At 38.7% G+C, this 21,002-nt stretch overlaps 1 protein-coding gene across 1 annotated transcript; it reads right to left on the bottom strand.

Annotated features, from left to right (window-relative positions):
• Positions 1–2,274: 2,274 nt before the first annotated feature.
• Positions 2,275–20,333, bottom strand: TRPC1 (transient receptor potential cation channel subfamily C member 1). Its single transcript, XM_064721049.1, has 13 exons — positions 20,008–20,333; positions 18,718–18,872; positions 17,399–17,500; positions 16,361–16,563; positions 15,468–15,599; positions 14,004–14,199; positions 12,707–13,043; positions 11,046–11,185; positions 8,866–9,009; positions 6,118–6,293; positions 5,774–5,975; positions 5,062–5,256; positions 2,275–4,204 (listed from the first exon to the last, which is right to left on the bottom strand). The coding sequence occupies exons 1-13, from the start codon at positions 20,141–20,143 to the stop codon at positions 3,977–3,979; spliced, it is 2,346 nt and encodes a 781-aa protein (XP_064577119.1). The 5' UTR covers positions 20,144–20,333; the 3' UTR covers positions 2,275–3,976.
• Between the last annotated feature and the right edge of the window lie 669 nt (positions 20,334–21,002).

Raw genomic sequence — 21,002 nt, 5'->3', positions numbered from 1 at the left:
AATATAGAAGCCATTTTTTGATCATTTACATGCTTTTGATGGTTTGGGCCTTGCACATTGTAACTGACACCACGCTTCCTTGCTGATTGAGGGTCTGATTTTCCCTTCAGGAGTCAGTGAATCATTGATCAGAACAGGAACCCTTCAAAGAATTAGGCAGCTGTAAACCAGCACCACACTTTTCTCCACTGATGACCATCTGCTTAGTAAATGTCACTGTTAAGTTCTGTAAGGTAATAAAGTAGAGGAAGGTAGGAATTAATTTAGTTGTGGTAAGGTGCATATAGAATCAAAGATCCCTTTAATTATTTGTTTTCCTTGTATATAAATACCAGAGCAGAGTTCTTTGGATGATCTGTGACCATTGAAACCAATGCAATAAAACAGTCCCTACTGAAGTAGCCATTGCTTATTCCAGCAGGGGAATGCAGATTGCCATTGCCTTCAGTGATGGATTCTCACACGTGATGCAGTGCCCCAGTGTGCAGCTCAGCAGCACACAGCCTCTCCTCCAAAGGCTTCATGGCTAGCTGGGCTGGGACAAAAGGAGCAGAGGGGGGCACAGGTACAAAGAGGCTCTGCTGGCAGCTCACATCCAGATTCCATCAATTCACAGATTGCACTGCCCCACTGACCAAACCAGACAGCATTTCTCTCTGGAGCCAACAGCAACATTTGTTTGCAAAGCAGATGCAGTTTTGTAATTTTAAAACTTATAAATCAGATTTTTAATTTTCCAGCATTAATTCCTATGCAGACTAAGGGATTTTATGCACAGTGCTCTCTGCATTTCTTGGCAGCAGCCTGGGGAAAAGCAGTGTGGAAATCATGCTCTGAGCTGTCTTGAACTACAACAATCTATTTTTATTTATGATGACATGGCCATCTGTCACGCAGCTTTTTTCAGTGAGGCAAGAAAGGACTGGCAGCTTACTCATCATCTGCCAAATGGAAGGTAGGGAGAGCTCCTGCCTGCTCTTCTCAATGCTCCCTTTACACCAGTTCCTTTCCCCAGTCATTGCTCTGGTAGCAGTAGGCCTGAAACAGGGAACAGAGGAACATGGAGCAGTGCCAGTTTTCTCAAGTAAGAGTTGGTTATACAACACAGGTAACAATTGTTGCAAGTTTTTAAACCCAGTCTGTAGCAATTGTAAACTTAAAAAATTTTAAGTCCAACTTGCAACCAAATAGAATCAAAATGATCTAATCATGATTTCTGAAATGATTTCTACAGAAATAATGAGACCATAGTTCAGCAAGTATAAAGTAAGCTTTCACTCATCGATTTTGACCTTCCTGCTTCAAATGCATGCATGAAAATTTTCATCTCCATTTTTCATTTATCAAGGCAAAGCTAGCTCTAAGACAAAACCAACATTAATATAAAAGGGAAGAAAAAGCCTTTTCCAGTTATCTAAAAAACTCTTAGTCCTTTCAAGACTTGCAGAAAAATTTGTACAAGGAAACTCTGAATCCTATAGCCAAGTTAACTCCAGTTTCCCCAATTTTTTTTTACATGTAAAATTTTGTTTCTGTGCCTGTCTAGAACTATTCTGTCAGTGAGCATAAGGGAGACCTTGGAACAGTCTGTACTAAACTGTCAAATGAGAAAGCAATAGCATATTTAACACAGGTGAACTAGAAAAATATAAATGATGAGAAAAAAATTGAGTACAGAGCACTTGGTACCGCTTAGTAGCCACAAAGCTTGGAAGAGCACAGCAGTTTTCAAATAAAACAGATGTATAATGTGATATAACTGAGGTATGGCAGAGAACAATCTTTCTGTCTCTCTCATTCTGCAGGTTTGTATTTCAGTGACAAATAAAAACTCCTGAATTCCCAATCCAAAACCCCTGAGAGCCCCGAAGTGCCCCAGTTCTTCCTAAGGCCATCTACACTGCAGTAGAACACAGCACCAAAGACACTGACCAAGCCAGCTCTGATGGACTCTGCTCAATGTATGAAAAGAACTCAGAAATAGCTCCATTATCTCCTTCATTCACTGTCAACACTCCAGTTCCCAGCACTAACCATCCCAGTGCCAAACACCTGCTGGTGCATCTGGGGTCCAACCCAGCTGGTCTGGAACCAGCATCACTTCATGGTGATCACTGCATGAAGCCATTCCACTGAACCAAACAGGAAAAAGGCAGTAACACACTGACACCACCTACCTTCCTTAAACTTATTACCTCAACATGACCAAAAAAATACTTTCAGTGTGGTAACTGATGTAATGTGTTTGCAATATGACAAATATTAATACAACCATATTTTTCAAAGAGCTTTTATTTGCTTCCTTTCTTGAATATACATGACATACACAGCACATAGTTTTTATGTTGGTGCATTATTCAAACATGAGATCTCAATTCAAATACAAAACTCAGAGATCCTCTTTGCTTTGAACCAGGAGGTTAACTTCCTATTCCCATGAAAAGCCAACACAGGTCAGAATCCCTCTATACTCTAACACTTCTGAAAGCAGAGTATTAAAACCTAGCTCAGAAATACATAATTTCATAGTATGGAAAATATATTACCTTTACCTTTACAAGAAAGAGTTTTATAAGAATTCCTTCAAAAAAGTAAACATTCATGTAAGCCCCCACTCTGTCAATCTCCCAAAATCAACTGCAGTCAAAGACCACAATGGCTACCGGCGCCTTCTGGACACACAACCATTTCAGAGGAGCACCATAACAGCAAAACTGTCCATCAATCCTTTAGCTGTCATAAATATACTTACTTTGTAATTAAAAATACAGGAATCTCACATTTCTCAGTTACAGTTTGTCAGCTTGAATTATATATAAGCATATAAAGCCATATAGGACCCTCTAGCACAGAAAATCCACAAAGCCCTTACTGTCCATTGTAAGCAAAGTCAGATAAACTATTTTCAGAAAACACATTTTACCTGACAAAAAAAAAAGTCTAGCTTGGCAACAATCCTGGTAAAAAAATAGGAAAAAAGCAAACCAAATTGAAAAGTAGGATATGTGTCAAGCAGACCCTTCTAAAGTACATCTCTCCAATGACAAGACTCAATGACCTCACAGAAAGAAGAGTAGAATGGTGTACAGGAATTGTTCAGCACTGCAAACAATAGCAGTCATGTGCTTCACCTCATTCTCATGAAATTACAGGTTTTAATAATTCACATAATTTATCTAGATTTTAAAAACCCAAGATACTAAACATTAAATGTTCACAGATTAGTTTTTATTAAATTCTGTTCCCAATCCTAACATGTATATTAAAATATACTACTGAGGCACTGCTGAAAAATCCAAGCAGGGTGTGATTGTCTTACACCTAACCACAAACATTCAAGAAATGATTGGTCTATTTTGTGTTCAAAATGTCAATGTTCCCACAAAAGTGAAAAGTCTTGATGATTTGCTTTGCTGTATTCTAGAAAGGTTAGTTTACAGTCAGTGTTATCATACAAAACTAGAACTGCCTCTTTCAGAGCCATACAGTCTTCACATGCACTGTAACCTACAGTCATACATCATTTCCAACTGTGCTGGAAATTTTCTATTATTCTTTATCTGACTTTTCTATTAAAAATAAACAGGCTGGATTTTCATTTTAAAAAGCCTATCTTCTCCCACAACTTGAAAAACAATATCAAAAAAAGAACAAATGGCAAAAATAGAAGAAATAAACACATTGTGCTAGTTCTGAAGCTCTAACACCTGACAGCCACACTCAGTCTGAGGAACATTTAAAAAACTCCTATATACAAATTTTATATACATACCAAGATTAAGAGGTTAAGAAAATTAGTGTATTTGTTTTTGCATTCACTTTGACCACTTGGTCACTGATCTGCAACTCACACAAATGCATTTTCAAATGTATTTTTGTGCAATGATCTTACCTATATGATCTGGCAACAGAATTAGGTCAACGCTTTCACCTATGGGTCTTTAAAAGCACAGACCTTTTGTTTAAAGGTGAGGTGTTAGTTTCTTGGATAGAACATGGCATATTTGGAAGTTCGGAAGCCGAGCAGGTCTCTCATTTCGTTGCGGAACTTTGACAAGTCCTGCCGCAGTTCATTGAGGTTCTCCACAGTGGCCTGATCCGTACTCTGCATCTTCTGTCTCATGGAAGTCAAGTAACGGTGCACTAAGCAGCACATCACCTTTTGGTAATTCTCATCTCTCTTCTGCTTCAGATTTCTCCATTCCTTTAAACAAACACAGCATATTTACTATGGAAGGGATTTTTGAGCCCTAAAGTCTGTATATCCTACAGAGCACAGTAGGATATACAATTCTACAGAGAACAAATGTGAACAAAATAACAAAGCTATTTTTTAAATACATCCTGATGTACACAAATATACAACACATATAAACTGTCCACAAAATTCACATTAAATTATAATCTTCTGTACCAGCAAAACTGAAAATTTTTATCTACCTGGCTTGGTTAATTGTTCTGTGAGCAATCAAGACTTCTACAACCCTGACTGCCTCTTGGTGCAAATTCCATAAAGTGCTTGAATTTGTTTATTTAGCGCTATTTTCATCAGCAAGAAGATGCAAAATTAGTATGCAAAATTGCAGGGTGCAAAAATGTTTATAAAATAAACAAACAAAAAATCCCTTCCCCAACAATGAGAGGCTTCAGTGATCTTTTTTGGCTATTTATTCTGACACTTCTGTAATATGTTTAAAACCAATTACCTTCTCCAAAGAATATTCTAACCTCACCGTTTTAGAGATTAGCACATACTTCCTTGAGGTTTCTGTGTGTTTTCATTCAATCAAAGCATTTTTTTTCAGACTATTTCTGGGGGAATTGGGAGCTGGATGGAAGTGGGTTGAAATTTCCAAACCAGAAAGTTAATAAAACCTTACTTAAGTAGAAATAAGTAACACTTATTTATCTTGAATGCAACACCCATAATTCTGCAGTTCCTATTTCTCTTATTAGCATTCACCTTCTGACAGGCAGCTTCATGCAGCAATCTGTGTTTTCATTTCAGTAAGCAGCACTTTTCCTGCTGCAGAGCTCAGAGCCTGCCCAACCATTCCTCACCTTGAGGCTGTTCTGACGTTTCACTTTGCCACTTGATGTATGAGAGCAGATCCATTTACTGAGACTGTTGAAAAGGTAACAAATGGTCTTGGGAGAGGGAATAACGTTAAAAGGTGGGGGGAGCGTGCATTTATCATCAAAGTAGCTAAGCCAAAGCTTGGCACGAGCAAACTTCCACTCCTTATCTTCATGATTCTAAAGCATCAGAAACATTAACAGAGAAAAGAAACACAAATATTAATAGGTTATTTTCTAAGTTTAGTTTGCTCATACCTGAAAAACTGACCATTATTTAATTTTGGCTATATAGCATTTTAATGGATAGAACATAGGTTTGCTTGAATATTCTAACATTAAATACGTAAAACAAGTATATCTTTCTTCAATTCCTAGTATAACAATCTGAAGGTATAGATCAATACCCAGATCAAATGCCAAAGCACCACACATATCAAAATCAGCATTTGAACAGCCATTGTATCAAGAAAGTCATCAATTACCAGGGGGCCAAAGCCCTATATACATTCAACATGGAAATTACAATTTTTTTTTAATCAAAGCAAATAAAAAGTTCTTATTTGAAGGAAAAATATGAGTTCACAGACAGAGCTCATCCATGAGGTCTACAGACCTTGAGCTTACACACCATCAGAAGACATTTGTGTAAAATCCAAAGATACAGGTAATTGGTAATTAATCAGACACCACTTACTGCTATCAGCTGAAAACTTTTGTGAAGCATTGCCACAAGGAGTTTTGTTAATACTATCACAACCACCACGTTGTAGGTCCCAACAATAACAGCACCCACAAAAGACTGTAATTCTTCACCGTAGCTGAAACGTGTCACAAAGATTGCGACGTGTGCCAGGGAGAATATGTACCAGAAGAGAGCAAAACATGTACCAATAAACCTACAGAAACAAGGGAAAATCTGGTTAGGGAAACACCAGAAGTGTAAACATCAGTTCAAGATCAGAGAAAAAATCCAGTTCTGTTTAATTACTAGGGATTAAAGGCTAAAACAATGCAGTTATTTTAAGATCTCAAACTCACGAATGGAAGGTGTCGTTGCTCTGCTGTTCACAGAAAATGCCGGCGCAGTCCTTCTCTTCATTTACAGTAAATCCCTTATCATAAAGTTGGGTCAATCCAATTGTGAATGAGAACAAGACAAGAAGAAACATGCCCAGAAATTTTCCAAAATCTTGTAGCATCTGCCCCATTGAAATCTGTGAAATAGATTCATTTCTAATTTTAGTAAAACATGCAGTTATTTTTTATTTGTATTGTCTCCTTCAGCCTTTGAGCAACAAAAAAGATCTACTTACATTTTAAATATTTAAGTTAAATTTTGATATGCTAAACAGATCTTAAGGTCAGGAGATAAGCTTGTATTGTTTTTCAGAGAAAAATTCTAGATATTAAAAAGAATATATAAGTAATTTTAACATCACCTGGAAAATTAATGTCCTCCAAGTAACCATAAGCAATAGCATGTACACCTTGTTACTTATTTGCAATACCAATGGTAATAAGGAAGTCACAGGTCAACAGACAAAAGCAGTAAATGAAATGGATAAATGCCATAAATGCCATCATAGAAATATAAGAAAACACTTAGAAGAACACTGAATTAATCAAAACATTTGGAATAATTTATCACTAATTTAAAAAAAAGCAGTATACAAAAGCCCATCTGCAGAATACAAAATTAGCTCACTGTACATTTTATGTATGATTTCAAATAAACATGTGTGTAGACACACAGAATATGAAGGATAAAGCATACAAGGTATGACAGTAAATTCGGATCATTAGTTTCCAACTCAAAATATCCTATACAGAACTTTGCAACATTAGAAATACAGCACCTTTAAAAAAAACCAATCATATGCTTGTGATTTTTTCCAACACAGGAAAGACCTTGATTTGCTTGTGACATGAGCCCAAATTTTTACACAGACACAGCATAAGCTGTTTATATAATTTAATTAGTCTTCTTACAAACTTCTTCAGAACAATGTACCATTATAAAGAATGCAAATGTATTCTTTATAATGTGGGATTGGGTGGATCTAATCTATATAAATCAGTGTGTGGAAAGCCCAGACCTATATGAATCAAAACCTGTACCAACTCACAGTCCAGAACCGTAACACAATTGCCAGATTTTGCAAGTACAGCTTCACTGGGAGATGAATTCCTGCTCCCTCCTTTGCTGCTGGAACCTCACCAAGCACCTCGTGCAGCACAGCACATTCAGAGTCTGCACAGGCTGTAATGGCCAAGGAGACTCTGCAGCTGTGGGCAGAGCTCTGCACCAGCTCTGTGCATGTTTGCTCAGAGGATCTGTACCCCCATCAAACTGTTTCATCACATCTGACCCTTCCATGGAAAAACCCAACCCAAATCCCAACAACAAAACATTTTCCCTTTAACACATGGTTCCTGCCAAGAGAGAGACAAAGTAGATGAAATAGGAATGCACAAAAAGTGCAAAATGCCCAAAACTATTTTGTTTGGAAGAGAGTGTAACAACCCATCCCAAATGCCAGTTGCTTTCTTCATAGTTTGATGCTTTCCCTCTTTAAGTATTTACAACTTCTAAGCACTTGAAATCTAATTATCTCATCTAGGGAAGTACTATTCTACCTTCTGTTAATAATAAAATCCACCCCACACAGCCAATTTACAAATCTGGATTATTACAGGTTTTATTAGCCTATGAGTCAAGTAACTGAAGGCTTAAAAATAACTCCAAGAACCAAGAGAACACAGTAGCTGCCTTCCCCTGCCCCCCACTGTTGGGTTTGCATCCCATATTTGATTACCACCATCTGAACTTTGTGACCTACTTTCAGAAAATACTGTAAGAGTTGTTGCACCAGCCCTACTGGCCAGCAGTAATAACGTAAGCTCCTGTGTGCCTCTGAATGGGGTGACTGTTGACTGTTTTTATTTACTTGGAAAATTTCACAACACAGCCTCCTAATAAAAAACTTGTGAAAGATCTAGTACATAAATAAACTTGCACATTAAACAGTGAATCTCTTTAAAATGTGGAGAGACTTCAGTGTTTAATCAATTTGTACAACCCTAACGCTTAATGCAACATCAAGACCTCAGTACTTTTTTCAAAGTGTGCAAGTACATTTCCATTTAAAATGTGCAACAGAAAATTAGATAATTAAAATGTGGGAGGTTTTACTGTCATCATTAGTGGAAGGCTCCAACAAATACCAAGTAAGAAGAAACCTGTTCTCCCTTCTTATAACTGCCAATAAATAGGTGAGTATTTCAATACTCTAGACAGATTTATATTTTTCAAACAAAAGCAATTTGCATAACTTGAGGTGCAACTTTAATGAGATCACAGACATAAACAGAAAGGATTTTGATTACTCTTCCTTGCTACACACTTACTCATCTATTGCTTTAGAAATAAGAAGCTAAGGCAATTATTTGCATAAAACTGCAGGAAGAACCTAATCCTTATACCCTCCAAACTGTGGAAACTGAGCTGGTATGTTATGCTTAGAACAGATGAAAACAAAAAGACAGTATAGGTACAGCTATCATGGAAAAATACCCTAACTGAACTACACAAAGTCTTTTTCTCTTACCTTTCCCCATCTGAATCAATGTTTTACACAAGAAATTAATTTAAAAAACAACAAACTTCAATGCAGTATCACTTCTTTCTACTTTTCACTTTCTTACTTTAACCTCTTTTCCTATTTTAAATAAGACTCTTAATAGCAAATGATGTTTAATATTTTTTCAAACAGCAATGCTATTCACCTGGAGTGGTCCCAGAATGGAGCTGGTTGTGTACATGAAGAAGAGACGCAGGTAACTGAGAACATTGGCAAAGGCAAAAAGCCCTTCTGCCACTAGGGTAGGATGGAATGCATCCCAGTCCTTCCTTTCAGCATAATCATGAAACTGCAACATAAAAAAGGACAAGTTGAGATCACTAACATTATAAATACAGAAATGTACCCATACACCTCTCCCTACTTCTACTTCCAAAACAGGCAACAGCATAAAATAAATTAACATATGTCACTCATAGGTGTCATACCTGTTTCAGACAAAGGCATTTCAAAAGCCATTCCAGAGGGAGCCAGAATTCAGAGAATTTAAATTGAACACCTAACTCTGTCACTCACTTGTTCAAACCATTTATTCTCTGTTCTGCCTTCACTTCTACTCTGTTTTGCACGGTCTATTGAAACGGGGACTTGGGAACTTTATTATATAAACATGTGCATTGCCTTGTATAACAGGCTTCACTAAAAAACAATATTGAGATGCTACAAAGAAAACCAAGGTACACATGCAATTGCAATGTGGTGACAGCTGATGTTAAACAGTTTTGGAAAGATTTAGAACTTGGGGGTCCTTTCACAGATTTTATGAATGGCTACAGAGAATGGGAGTCACAAGTAAACTGCTGTTTGATGTATTACCCACTAAGTACTACTATTCAACTTATTCAGGGAATATCCACAGATTCCTAACTTTTGATTTGGCTGAGAACATTCAGCATTTATATTACCAGCTTCTGTTGTCTCAAAATGGACATTCAAAAACCAAGGAACTCGGAGCTGCTTTACAATAACACCCAAAAGTCTGCAGCACAAAGATGGCAAGAAATAGGGTAAGTATTTTCCTGCACACTGCAACTGCACGTGTACAAATCCTTCTGCTACACAGATTCTTCCTTTATTTCTTACAGCTTTAGGGCCTATAATGGGCCCAAGATGCAAATTGGAACATTTTAACTTGGTTTTCCATATGATTCATAAACTATAAAAATAAATTTGGACATATAAAAGGGGAAAACCCTCCATTATATGCCTATTGTATAGGACAGGAGTCCTGCATGTTCAAAAGGTTACAATTTAAACTGGCAACAATGGGTCTTATCTCAGCAAAGGAATTACTACTAAAGACGTGCTGGTTGCAAAGCAAATGGCTGGGAAAGCAGCCCAACGTGGCATTCTCCCTCTATTTTTTTCCAAGAAATGGAGCCTTCCTTTCCAAACAATTACCAGCCTCTGAATCAATGCTAGGATAGGAAAATGAGCCAAACACCAAGTTGGAAAGAAATGAACCAGTTTATTTTCCTTCAAAATGCCAGACAGCTGTCAACTTGTAGTTTTTAAGACACAATAATGGTGCTACTGCACTGGCTTGGATTTTGCTGTAATATTCACATTCAACTGGTGTGGCAGTTTGCCATGTGCTGTGTGGTTAACAACACATGCAACAGAATGGCAATGATCATTTTCAAAACTCGTATTTTCAATCAAATCCAGCTGGATTTTCATAGAGCCAAGACAAGGCTTCTCTGTGGTCTCAGAACTCTTATCCTTACTACCAAAGAAAACCCCAACCAAAAAAACCCCACCAAGTAAAAACCAATTAAAATCCACCATTTATGACATTTGAGCATATGTAATCAAAAGCTAAATAAAACTTTCTATAACAAAAATGCACTAGGCAATCCAAACATAGAGACTACTATCAGCTTTCTGCATAGTACTGAATGGAGCCAGGCAAGCTCAAATGCCCAGTCTGATGAGATGCATTTCCTTAAACAAAACTCAAGCCATTTGGAAGACCAGGCAGCTCTTACAGGAAGACAGTAGCTCTGCTTGGGGTTTCCAAGTACTTGGACATGTCCTGATGTGTTTCTAACTCCCATTTGCCTGATCAATGGCGCTATGAAGACCAAGGTCTTGTCACCTCCTTGTGACCCTTGCCTTGCCACCTCCATGGCCTGTCCCACAGAGAGCATTTCAGCCCAAACCCACACTGCACCCCATCCCAGGCTGTTACTGTGGTGTAACTGCACCACAAGTCCCTTCTAGCACACCACATGGAACATCTGCAGGTGTTTTGCAGCAATGTATAAAACCACACCTGCTCAGTCAGCCCCAGAGCAGCTTTGGTCTATGGAGATTGGTGCTCACCTTGTTATGGGCAACGACTTTGAGGGCAAAAGTTGCCAAATAAAGGGAATTCATGACAAAACTAAGCTGATTGCGGGACTCTTCTAAAAAATCTTCTAAACCATCATACCAGAGCCTCTTAACATCTGACCACACCATTCCTGCAGGGGAAAAGGGAAAAAATAAAGCCCAGGAAAGTGAAGCCATTGCACTGAACAGGTATTACTTTACATATAACCACTATGTATTTTACACTGAATTTGTTACAGAATCAGTAAAAGGAAATACAGAAGAAGATATTTACACACAAAACAACTGGAGTTCTGTTGCTTTATTTTCCCATGGAAGATATCTGTATTCATGATTTTGAAAGTCCACCCAGAACAACACAAAACTTGTTACTAGCCCAAAGTGCAACAAATTCTGCTGTGGCCATTCTGACAGTGATTTTTAGGGAGTATTTTAATGGGACTGTGGAATACAATAACGTAAGACAATCTTTGTTACTTGATTCTTTTAATTCCAGTTGATTTTGCAGAATACTTTCTAAATATGTTTTTTATCAACTTAGACTATTTTCAAGGAATCAATATAATGTCATTACAAAATAAGCATTTAAGCTATAAATGCAATTACTATTAAAAAACTTGAGATTCAATGATGTGAAAAATAACCCCATTTTAATGACTGTTTGCTTGGATATAATTTTTAAATCCTACTTGAAATCCACATTACAGTATTACATGCAAAAAAAATAAATTTCTATAGCCTTTAATTAAAATTACCAAGACCACCTAATGACACGCTTTGCCAGCAGACTTGATGGAACAAAAGAATTTATAAAATTATAATATTTAATTTCAAAGCAATGGAGGAATCTGACTTGTACTCAAAATAAGAAGTTTTCAAGTTTCTTTTAAGACCTGCCTGTGCTTGTGTGTGGGATACTACATACTTCCAAAATCTGCAAGAACTGCTCCACAGTTTTAATACAGCTCAATTGTGAAAGGGATCATTACTACACAAAAATCCTCCCACCCTAAAATATCATATAAATCACACTCAGAATTACTTAAATAAAAACTGTGTTATTTTTTTACCATATCACTGTTTTTTACAAGCCCAATTAAACAAATGATACATATCTAATTACCTTTCATTGAGAAAGATAAATTTTAATGTCAAAACAATTGCATGCCAGACGATCAAAAACAAGGTAAAAATTATGAACTTTCAACTAAAAGTTCTTGACAACTCAGCAAAAATGATACCTGTGCTCCCTCTGCTGCATCAACCAGAAGTGACATGCAGCCTTTCTGCTACAGTTATGATAATGGGTGACAATGACATAGAAAACTGTAACATGGGAAAATAATACTTGTTTTTGTGTTTTGAAACAAGCATGAGGTAACTGCACACCTCCAATCTGTTTGTAAGATGGAGCATGCATACATAAACACACATAACATATACTTCTATCTTTGAACCACATACCAACTGTGCAGCAAGTCCAAATTTTGTTAACTAGTTTTCCAACCAAGCATTATAGAACTGGTCATGAAAGACTGAGTTATTACTTATTGCTGATGTACCACTAAACTGGCATTTTTTAATATATTTAGCATATATATATTTTTTATATATTTAGCAACTGTCATTCAATCCACTCAAATCATACCTACCAATAAGCCATATTATCAGAAGATAGTCTATTCTCTCAAGGGCTGGTCCCATTGTATTCTTCTTATTCTCATTGTAGACAAGGGAGTACAAATTAAGTAATAACAGAAATGTGAAATATGAAGCTCCATGAATAATAAACTTCATAAAAGGAGTGTGAATTATTCGACCTACTCGAGATTTAGGAGCTAACAAGTAACAGAGGGACAGGACTGGCCAGAAAATGCCAACCATCAGAACAGTCAGGATCTTCTTGCAGGTGTGCTTGCGCCGATAGCCGGCCATCTGCCCAAACCACACCGTGTTGAGAAACTGCTGGCAGTTGGACTGGGCAACAAACTGGGGGGAGAAACAAACAAGGAATCACTCTCAGGTTTCTTCACACACATTACTAAGTTGCATCATTAAAATTAATTTTCTAACTATATGAATACCATACAAAAAAAGTCGTTATTTTCCAAGCCCTGTAATAAAAACAAGCTATGCTCAAACCCAGAGGATCACCAAAATACTTCAGTGAGCTTGATGAATGCAGGCCAGAAATGTGTAATACTGGTTGTAGGGCACTCCAGAACTACAGCTTATCACTTCCAAAAGGTGTGTATTTCAAACAGTTTAAGCCTAGACATGTAGAACAGACAGAATTATGTAATTCCTTTTGCAAATGCTAACTAAAAATGAATTTTGCTTGAAAAGGAAACTTCCACTCTGTCCTTGGTCCTTGTACTAGAATCCCACAAATATTCACATTCCAGCACAGATAACTAGAATTATAATTTATGAAAGGACAAAAATTCCAATAACCTACTGCATGGAGGAAGTTGCACATTGATGGCATAAAAAGTGCTGCTATTCTGGAACAGAGGGGCTATTCAGTTATACTAGCACAGGTCCAACCTAATTACTGAACAGCACAGGCAAGGCGTGAGACAAAGCTGAACAGTCAATGACCAGTGAGAAGATGATAAATCATGTTTGGCACCTAAGGATCCATGCCTCTCTAGGCAAGGATTTAATGAGGAACTGAATAAATAATTACCACTGCCCGAGCTGTTCATAAAAAAGCAGTGGCCAATACTTCAATACAGAAGTTTACATTCACCTCCACAGTAAACACTGAAGAACCCCTCAGTATCTTGCAGCATCCCAGTTTCACATACTGATATCTGTGTATTACCATCTCTTCTATAACTCCTGCATGTTTATTTCCATTTCTGTGTCCAGAGGCAGAACAACAAAGTAATTAATTACTAGCAAAACACGATATGGGAAGTCTATTGAGTTACTGCAAAGACAAACCTCTTTCTGATTATACTTGATTGCAAGTTTCAAGCGACTTAAGTTCATCCTCTCCTCCAACAATCCTCGCTTGTCTACATGCTCATCGCTGGAGGTGTGATTCAGAATCACTTCCAGCTCCCGGGAATTCCGTGCTTGTGCAAGTAAATCTTTAGCAAAGGTTTTGCACTGCTGAGCGAGCTCCTCATAATCATTTCTGAAACACACAGAAGCAGTATGGACTTTACACTGGGCCTGGATTTTCCATTCAATCACAAACTAGCCAGTTTTGGCTGGGATTGTATGTTATGTTGAGACAAATAAAAAGAAACCACCCCAGAAGTCCTATGTTAAGGTCCAAGCATTCCTAAGACAACTCTGAGTAGTTTTCACCATGTAATATACAAACAACTCCATTTCTGTTTAGCTTGCAAGATCACTAGAGAAAATCTGGCACACACACTTACAGTATACAAATTCTATGTCATGAGGTCCATACACAGAGTTAAAGAATAGAGTTATTTCCAGGACATGAGAAAGTGCATTTGTCACAAAATATGGCACTGGTAAGTAATCACTTGGACTTTCCAATTGGACATTGTTTGGGGTTTTGCTTTATTCCTGTCATCTGAAAACTAAAATCTATTCACTAAATATTATGTATTAATGTACTAAACACATGAAAAGAAACCACATGATTGCCTTGCCTCACCTTGCACACAGTCCATTTTAATGCCATGCTGTATCACAAAAATGCAACAATTGAACTCTTATTAAGAAAGATAGGCAGCTAAAATGCAGAAAATTCACATTTATAGAAAATTCACGTATTTAGGAAAGTAGAATTTTACCTTATATAAACACTTGCTTTCACATTCTTGGAAAGCTTTTGTGCTGGTATGTTACAAAATGGTAAAAATCTGCATTGTTTAAACATGAAATTACACTGAGCATTTGTTCATCATATAGAGCATTTTCAGCATGAAGTCTTCTACACACATATGCATGTTTTAAATATATACACATATGTGCTCTTCAAAGTCTTATAATGAGCAAAGTTAAGAAACAATACCCAAAACAACTGCCAACAGGAGTCAGGTCAGTATAAATAAGGTATTGCATACTTCTACCCTAATACAGAAAAAAAGTGCAGAGTACTAATGAGATATTGGTATGATTAATAAGTGTATAATTTCCAAGTAAGTCAGCATTTAGCATAATTTCTGTTTATTTTTGCAGAGTAGAGCTGAAATTTGAGCTGTTGGTGCAACTACACACATTAAAGTGTCTATACCTAAAAGGATTTAAAGTAATTAAACTGTCGAAATGACTACTAAGGAGGCATAAATTATATCATGTAACTTATTATGTCTAATTATCAGCTGAAACACTCCACTTACACAAAATGAAGAATAAACTTTTTCTAATGCAAACATATTTCTACACCTGTAATTACATAAAAATATTACAACTGATTTGTGTTACCTGAACTCAACCTCAACAAGGCTTAATTCTTTCAAGTCTGCACTAAGTTCAAAAGCTCTTAGGATTGGATCCTCCTCTGTCAACATTATTAAGGCAGGACTGGCCAAACACCGATAAATGTCAAGACGAAACCTGGACAAAAGAACAGCAAACAAAACAAAGATGTTTTATTTCATTAGCACCTTCAAACCAGAACCTCTTCCAAAGGTTTGCCTAAAATGGCCAGATGAAAGACAAAACAATCTGTTTTTTTAAAATCAGACACTACAAGCATTAACTGCATTATGTCCTGAAAGATACATGACATATTTAGAACCCTTAAGTATCCAAAATCGGCCAATCTGGTTCCCTCTTCTTTTCCTCACTACTTCCACTGTTATCAGTACATCAGCAGAAGTTCTAGATTAAATTAAGAGCTGCTACCTCAAATATTTCTATTGTTTGTCTGCTTTGGATACCCTGACATCTTTTCTCATACTGAAGTTAATGATATAGGGAATAGGATGGATACCAGAACGTGCCTGTTGTAGTTCAACGCCAAAAACTCAAATAACTTTTGAGAAGAATTTTATTTGCATAGTCCCTATGTCCCCAAGTCAAAGGTAGCTAGAATGTTTGAGGCACACCTGCTAGAAAGGAAAGGCACATAGTGACTATGCACAGTGACTAAAAGTATAAATCAAAATGGAAAAAAGCCACTGCCTCCCACCAGCCTTTTCAGGCACAACTCATGCCCAAGAACTACCACCTCTCACAATAAGAGCTACAATATATTAAAGGAATCCACTCACAAACTTCACCTTAAAAAGAAAAAGGAAACATAGTGAATGTGACCCAGGCAATGCCAGAGAATGAAGAACCTTTATTTGTGGCTCACGACTGCTAAGTGTTACCTGGAATGTCGCAGACTATCCTTTTTGTTCTTGGCAGTGCACAGGGTGCACTCACAGCCCACAGCATGAGGTTTGGGTAATGATATGTCTTGCTTCAACAGCATAGTGAGAATTTCATAGTTGTTACGATGAGCAGCTAAAATTACTGGTGCCACATCCATGGTTGTTGAGTACTCTGGGTTCTGAATGCGTTCCATTAATTTCTGGAAAAAAATGGAGGAAGTATCTACATTTATTACCTACAGTTCTACCACATGTAAGGGGGTTTTTGACTGTACAATCAAGAATTTCTCCTTTAAAACACTTGCCAGTGTTTCATAACAGGAACAGAAAGAAAAATATGTAACAACATTCAAACACCTGTCAGATAAATACTAAAAAAGAATAACAGACCCAGATACTTTTCTGCTTTATTTACATAGAAATACTGCCTATTTTTCCAATACACAAGGGATATCAGAAATTGTTATTTTGCTCTAGTTTGTGAAAAAAACCAAAAAGATTGTATTTAATACTGAAGTGCAGAAAAAAATATCCTGAATGTCCCATACTCTGTTACTCAACACCCTACTCCTTCCCTGCCTCCACCTCCAATATGTGTTTTTAGGAATTTTTGCTACTAAAGCATTGACAAGGCAAGCTTCAATTGCTTAATTTCAAGGTGAAGATCTGATGTTTATAGATTTGCTCTGAAAATCTATGAAGCTTCAATACATGAATAAACACTTTATAAGTCAAGGCTGCCAACTACCTTGCAAACAGACTACTAGAAAAGATTTATAACCACTAGGTTTTTTCTCCTCTGAACTAGGCATGTGTTTGGCAGGTATAAAGCCACTGGATTCCTTAGGTGATAAAGCAAAATCATGTATGTCATCTTTCAAGACAAAAAGAGGTTAGAAAAAGAATCCCTGGCATCTAGACTCTATCATCTTACAGATGCAGAATTTAAGAACATTGTTTTAAACACTATAGATACTCAAAAAAGCAACAGCCTTCACAGTCCCAACCAAAAACCAAGGAGTAGCAACACTTAACCACAATGGTTGGCCTGGAGGATCGTTTAGGTCGGTGATTGAGTAGAATGTCAACAGCTCCCACCACTTCGGAGTCAATAGCCACCAAAAGTGCATCCGAGGACTACAAAGAAAACAAATCACATGTGAAAACAGCAGTAACTTCAACAGCACAAAGAGACAAACTCAAGCCAAAGTGCATTTTTAAAATTTAATTTCCAAGTACTAAAATAATGTGCTGTATTATCACCGGGTATATGATCAGGATACAAATTCAGGTTGCAGTTGCAGGAGTTCACACAGCATTAGTGACAATTTGCATCACTGCACCAACAGAAGAGGAATCAATTGAATAAATTACTTTCCAGCAAAGATGATGAAGAAGACTTTAAAAATTAAATTTAAAGACCCAGTTTACCAGGTCTATTAGACAGATTAAGAGCAAATGTTAACATAACACAGCTCAGGCCTATGGGATGCTCCAGCCTTGCATCTGTAATTCTGGGGTACAGCTAGGAAAATAAGCCTTTTCCATCTTGGCTGGTAACCAACCACTTCTGCACCTTCTATTACACTGAGATAAGCAGCTTTTCATTTTCCCTACAAATGATATTATTCTTCTTGATTCATTTCCAAAATTTGGATTTTTACTCAAAAAAAAAAAAAAGAAAAAGACACAGCTTTTATTACTGCCACTAATTCAGGTACAGAAAAAATTGTGGTTTTATTCATGCCAATATCAAACAATGTAACAAAAGATGCTACTTTTCCCTGTCTTACATATTTAATCCATCACAGCTTCACCTCTCCCACCAGTAGCAGAGATGCTACATACATTTAAGGAAGTCCTGTTGGTAGGAAACTGCCCTGCCATCAAGCACAGATCAAGTCTAACAAGTAAGCACCACAGAAATGCATGGGTGCCTTCACTTAAAATCAACTAACATAATGTGAATTTTTCTGTGTTACCATTTAAAAAGTTAATATACTCTACAGCCAAAAGGATTTTTGCATTTTACACTTTTTTAATATAAGGCACTCAAACCATGTACTTTTTTTCTTGAGAATAATACATGCATTATACCAGCAGCAGGAGTAACATTTAAAATAAAACTCAAACTTGTTAACATCATAGCAAATGTTACTTATACACTTGCCATGCGTCAATAAAATTCCACTAGAAAAGTCAACTTGTGACAAGAAATCACTTTCACAATTACTTTTTCCAATTTACTGGAAATTTACTGCCTAAAAGGCAGACTGCATTTATGTCCAAACTGCCACATTAACAAAGGAAACATATGACTACACCGAACATTTTTAATAATGTGTGTTGGATACCTGGCAGCCATAATCCAAAAGCAGCTGTAGTATGTCCAAGTTTTCATTTTCAATCGTTATAGTAACAGCATTTCGTCCAAGCACATCCACACAATTTATGTTCATTTCACCTGAGCTGTTTTCCTCTAAGAGTTTCTTAACCATGTAATAGTCACCTGCAGAAGTAAGGCAGGTTCACATTATAAAGCAATAAAACATGTGATCATTTTAAGTACCAGCTACCATCAAACAAGACACTATTCCATAGCTGACAATAGTAACTGAGCCTGTCAGACAAGTAAGAAGTCAAGGTAGATAAGCGTTCTCTCATCAGGGAGAAAACTAAAGATATTTCAGGAAATCTCTCTTCAGGAAAGCACTGGACATGTACTTCAATGCACCCCTTTAGTTTCAGTCCTAAAAACAAACACACAAAAGCACGGGTGCTTTCCAAAACTGTCTCTAGGGTAACAAATTACAACACAGAAGACTACGGCCAAGACAGATTTCAGCGTAGAATACTTAGAGAAGTATATGTAGAATACAGTAAAATACATACCAAGAGTACGGAACCAATTGTTTTACAGACAACTGGGTTTTGTTACTTTTCTTATTATGACGCAGAATTTAGCTCCCTGAACCTCTGTCTATAGTTGAAGAGAGAAAGCCATGGCATCCTCCGATGCTGAGGACCGACTCACGGGTGTGCAGATGCAAGGCATCGCACCAGCGAGGGTCCCAGAGCAAACTGCTGAGCTCGCTGGCAAACGCCAGTGCAGGAACGGCCCTGCGGCTGTGAGCGAACCTGAGCTCCGGCAGCCCTGCTCATGCTCCAGACACGCATTGAAAGCATTATCATTAAAAGCATACCCTGAAATCCAACGTTTCAGAACCTTTTCAGATCAGTTTGATATAAGGCCACGTTCCGACTCAAAAGTAACTAAATATAGGCTTAAAGCAAGCAGCGTGTTTTAGAAAGACAAATCTCTTCCCATCCGCCACCAGTGGTGCAAATCGCAGCATACTGGTCTCGTTTATCCTGGGGATGTCTAGATAAGCCCCAATTTTACAGCAGCTCTCTTTTAACAGCGAACACCTCCCAGATTCCTCCGACACAAAGCGAACGCCCTCACGAACGCGGAGCAGCGGCCCCGCGCCTCCCTTCCCGCTCACCCCGCGCTGCCCCATGGCAGCCGCAGGCGGGACCGCACCGCGGGCCAGGGGAGGCAGCGCACGGCTGGCACCCGGCCACGGCTCCGGCCCTCGGAGCGAGCGGCCGAGGGGGGCCGGGCCGGCCGGCGGGGCGGGTACCTTTGTCGCAGGCCAGCAGGAAAAGCTTCTCGTCCAGCGTCGTCTCCTCCTTCACCTGCCGCACATCCTTCAGCGCCAGCAGCTTGTTGGGCGAGGCCGAGGCGGACGGGTCCGCGCTCTGGTACAGGGCGGCCATGGCTCCCCCAGGCCCATGCGGACCCGGGCGGGGGATGTGGCGGCGCCGCCGCTGCCCCTCGGCACCGCCGGCGAGCGGGGCAGCGGCCCCGGCCGGGTCACGCCAGGCGGGCGGGCAGGGCAGGGCAGGGCCGGGCGGGGCTGGTAAGGCAGGGCAGGGCCGGGCCGGGCCGGGCGGCCGCTCCCCGCCGCAGTGCGCAGGCTCCGGGCCCGCCGCCGGGGCAGCGCAGGCGGGCGGAGCGCGGGGGCCGCGGCCCGGAGGCGCCGCCGCTGCTCCGAGCGCGGCCCTGCCCCTCCCCGCAGCGGGGCCCGGGCCTGTGAGGGAGAGCGCGCTGCAGCGGCTCCTGCGTCTGCCCTTAAATCTGTTTTCTCCCAGCTGCTATAGTAATTAACGGCCCTGCTCATCACAGCATCCGAGGGTTGCCCATGAAAATCTCCTCAAAGCAACTCTGAAGTAATTCTGGACACTTACAGCAATAGTTCATAAAACAGGAAATAGGGGCCTTTATGGAGTAAGGTACCAAGTGTCTGGCAGGTAAATCCAGTACATGACGATTCTATAATTTAATAAGAGCTCATTTATTCTTACTAAGTTAGTCTCCATTTGGCCTCTCCTGAATGAGGACTTGGACTGAGTTGTCACCAGAACTCAAATCCTGTACAAAGCGCTGTCATCACCTTGGACTGGGAATAGAAACCAAGTAAATCAAGTCTTGTCCCAACAATGCAAACCAGTAAATAGACAGAGGCTAATGGCTTCAAATCCAAGAACTTAATTCCCTTCAGTCTCCATTATCCCATTATACAATAGAAACTAGATGGATGCATCCCTTAGTATTGCTGTATTGTGTGTAAGACAG

The sequence above is a fragment of the Zonotrichia leucophrys genome, chromosome 9 (genome assembly GCF_028769735.1).
Source record: "Zonotrichia leucophrys gambelii isolate GWCS_2022_RI chromosome 9, RI_Zleu_2.0, whole genome shotgun sequence".
Classification (NCBI taxonomy): Eukaryota; Metazoa; Chordata; class Aves; order Passeriformes; family Passerellidae; genus Zonotrichia; species Zonotrichia leucophrys.
Note: the sequence above shows the minus strand (reverse complement) of the source record. Positions and strands in the feature narration are given on the sequence as shown.

Excerpts from the sequence above, each read along its gene's own strand:
- TRPC1 (XM_064721049.1), bottom strand. The coding sequence starts at position 20,143 with ATGGCCGCCCTGTACCAGAGCGCGGACCCGTCCGCCTCGGCCTCGCCC. Across the intron at positions 15,600-16,360 it reads GATAGTCTGCGACATTCCAG|GTTTCGTCTTGACATTTATC; the intron begins GTAACACTTAGC and ends TCTTTTGTCCAG. Across the intron at positions 5,257-5,773 it reads AAAGTTTTCAGCTGATAGCA|AATCATGAAGATAAGGAGTG; the intron begins GTAAGTGGTGTC and ends CTGATGCTTTAG.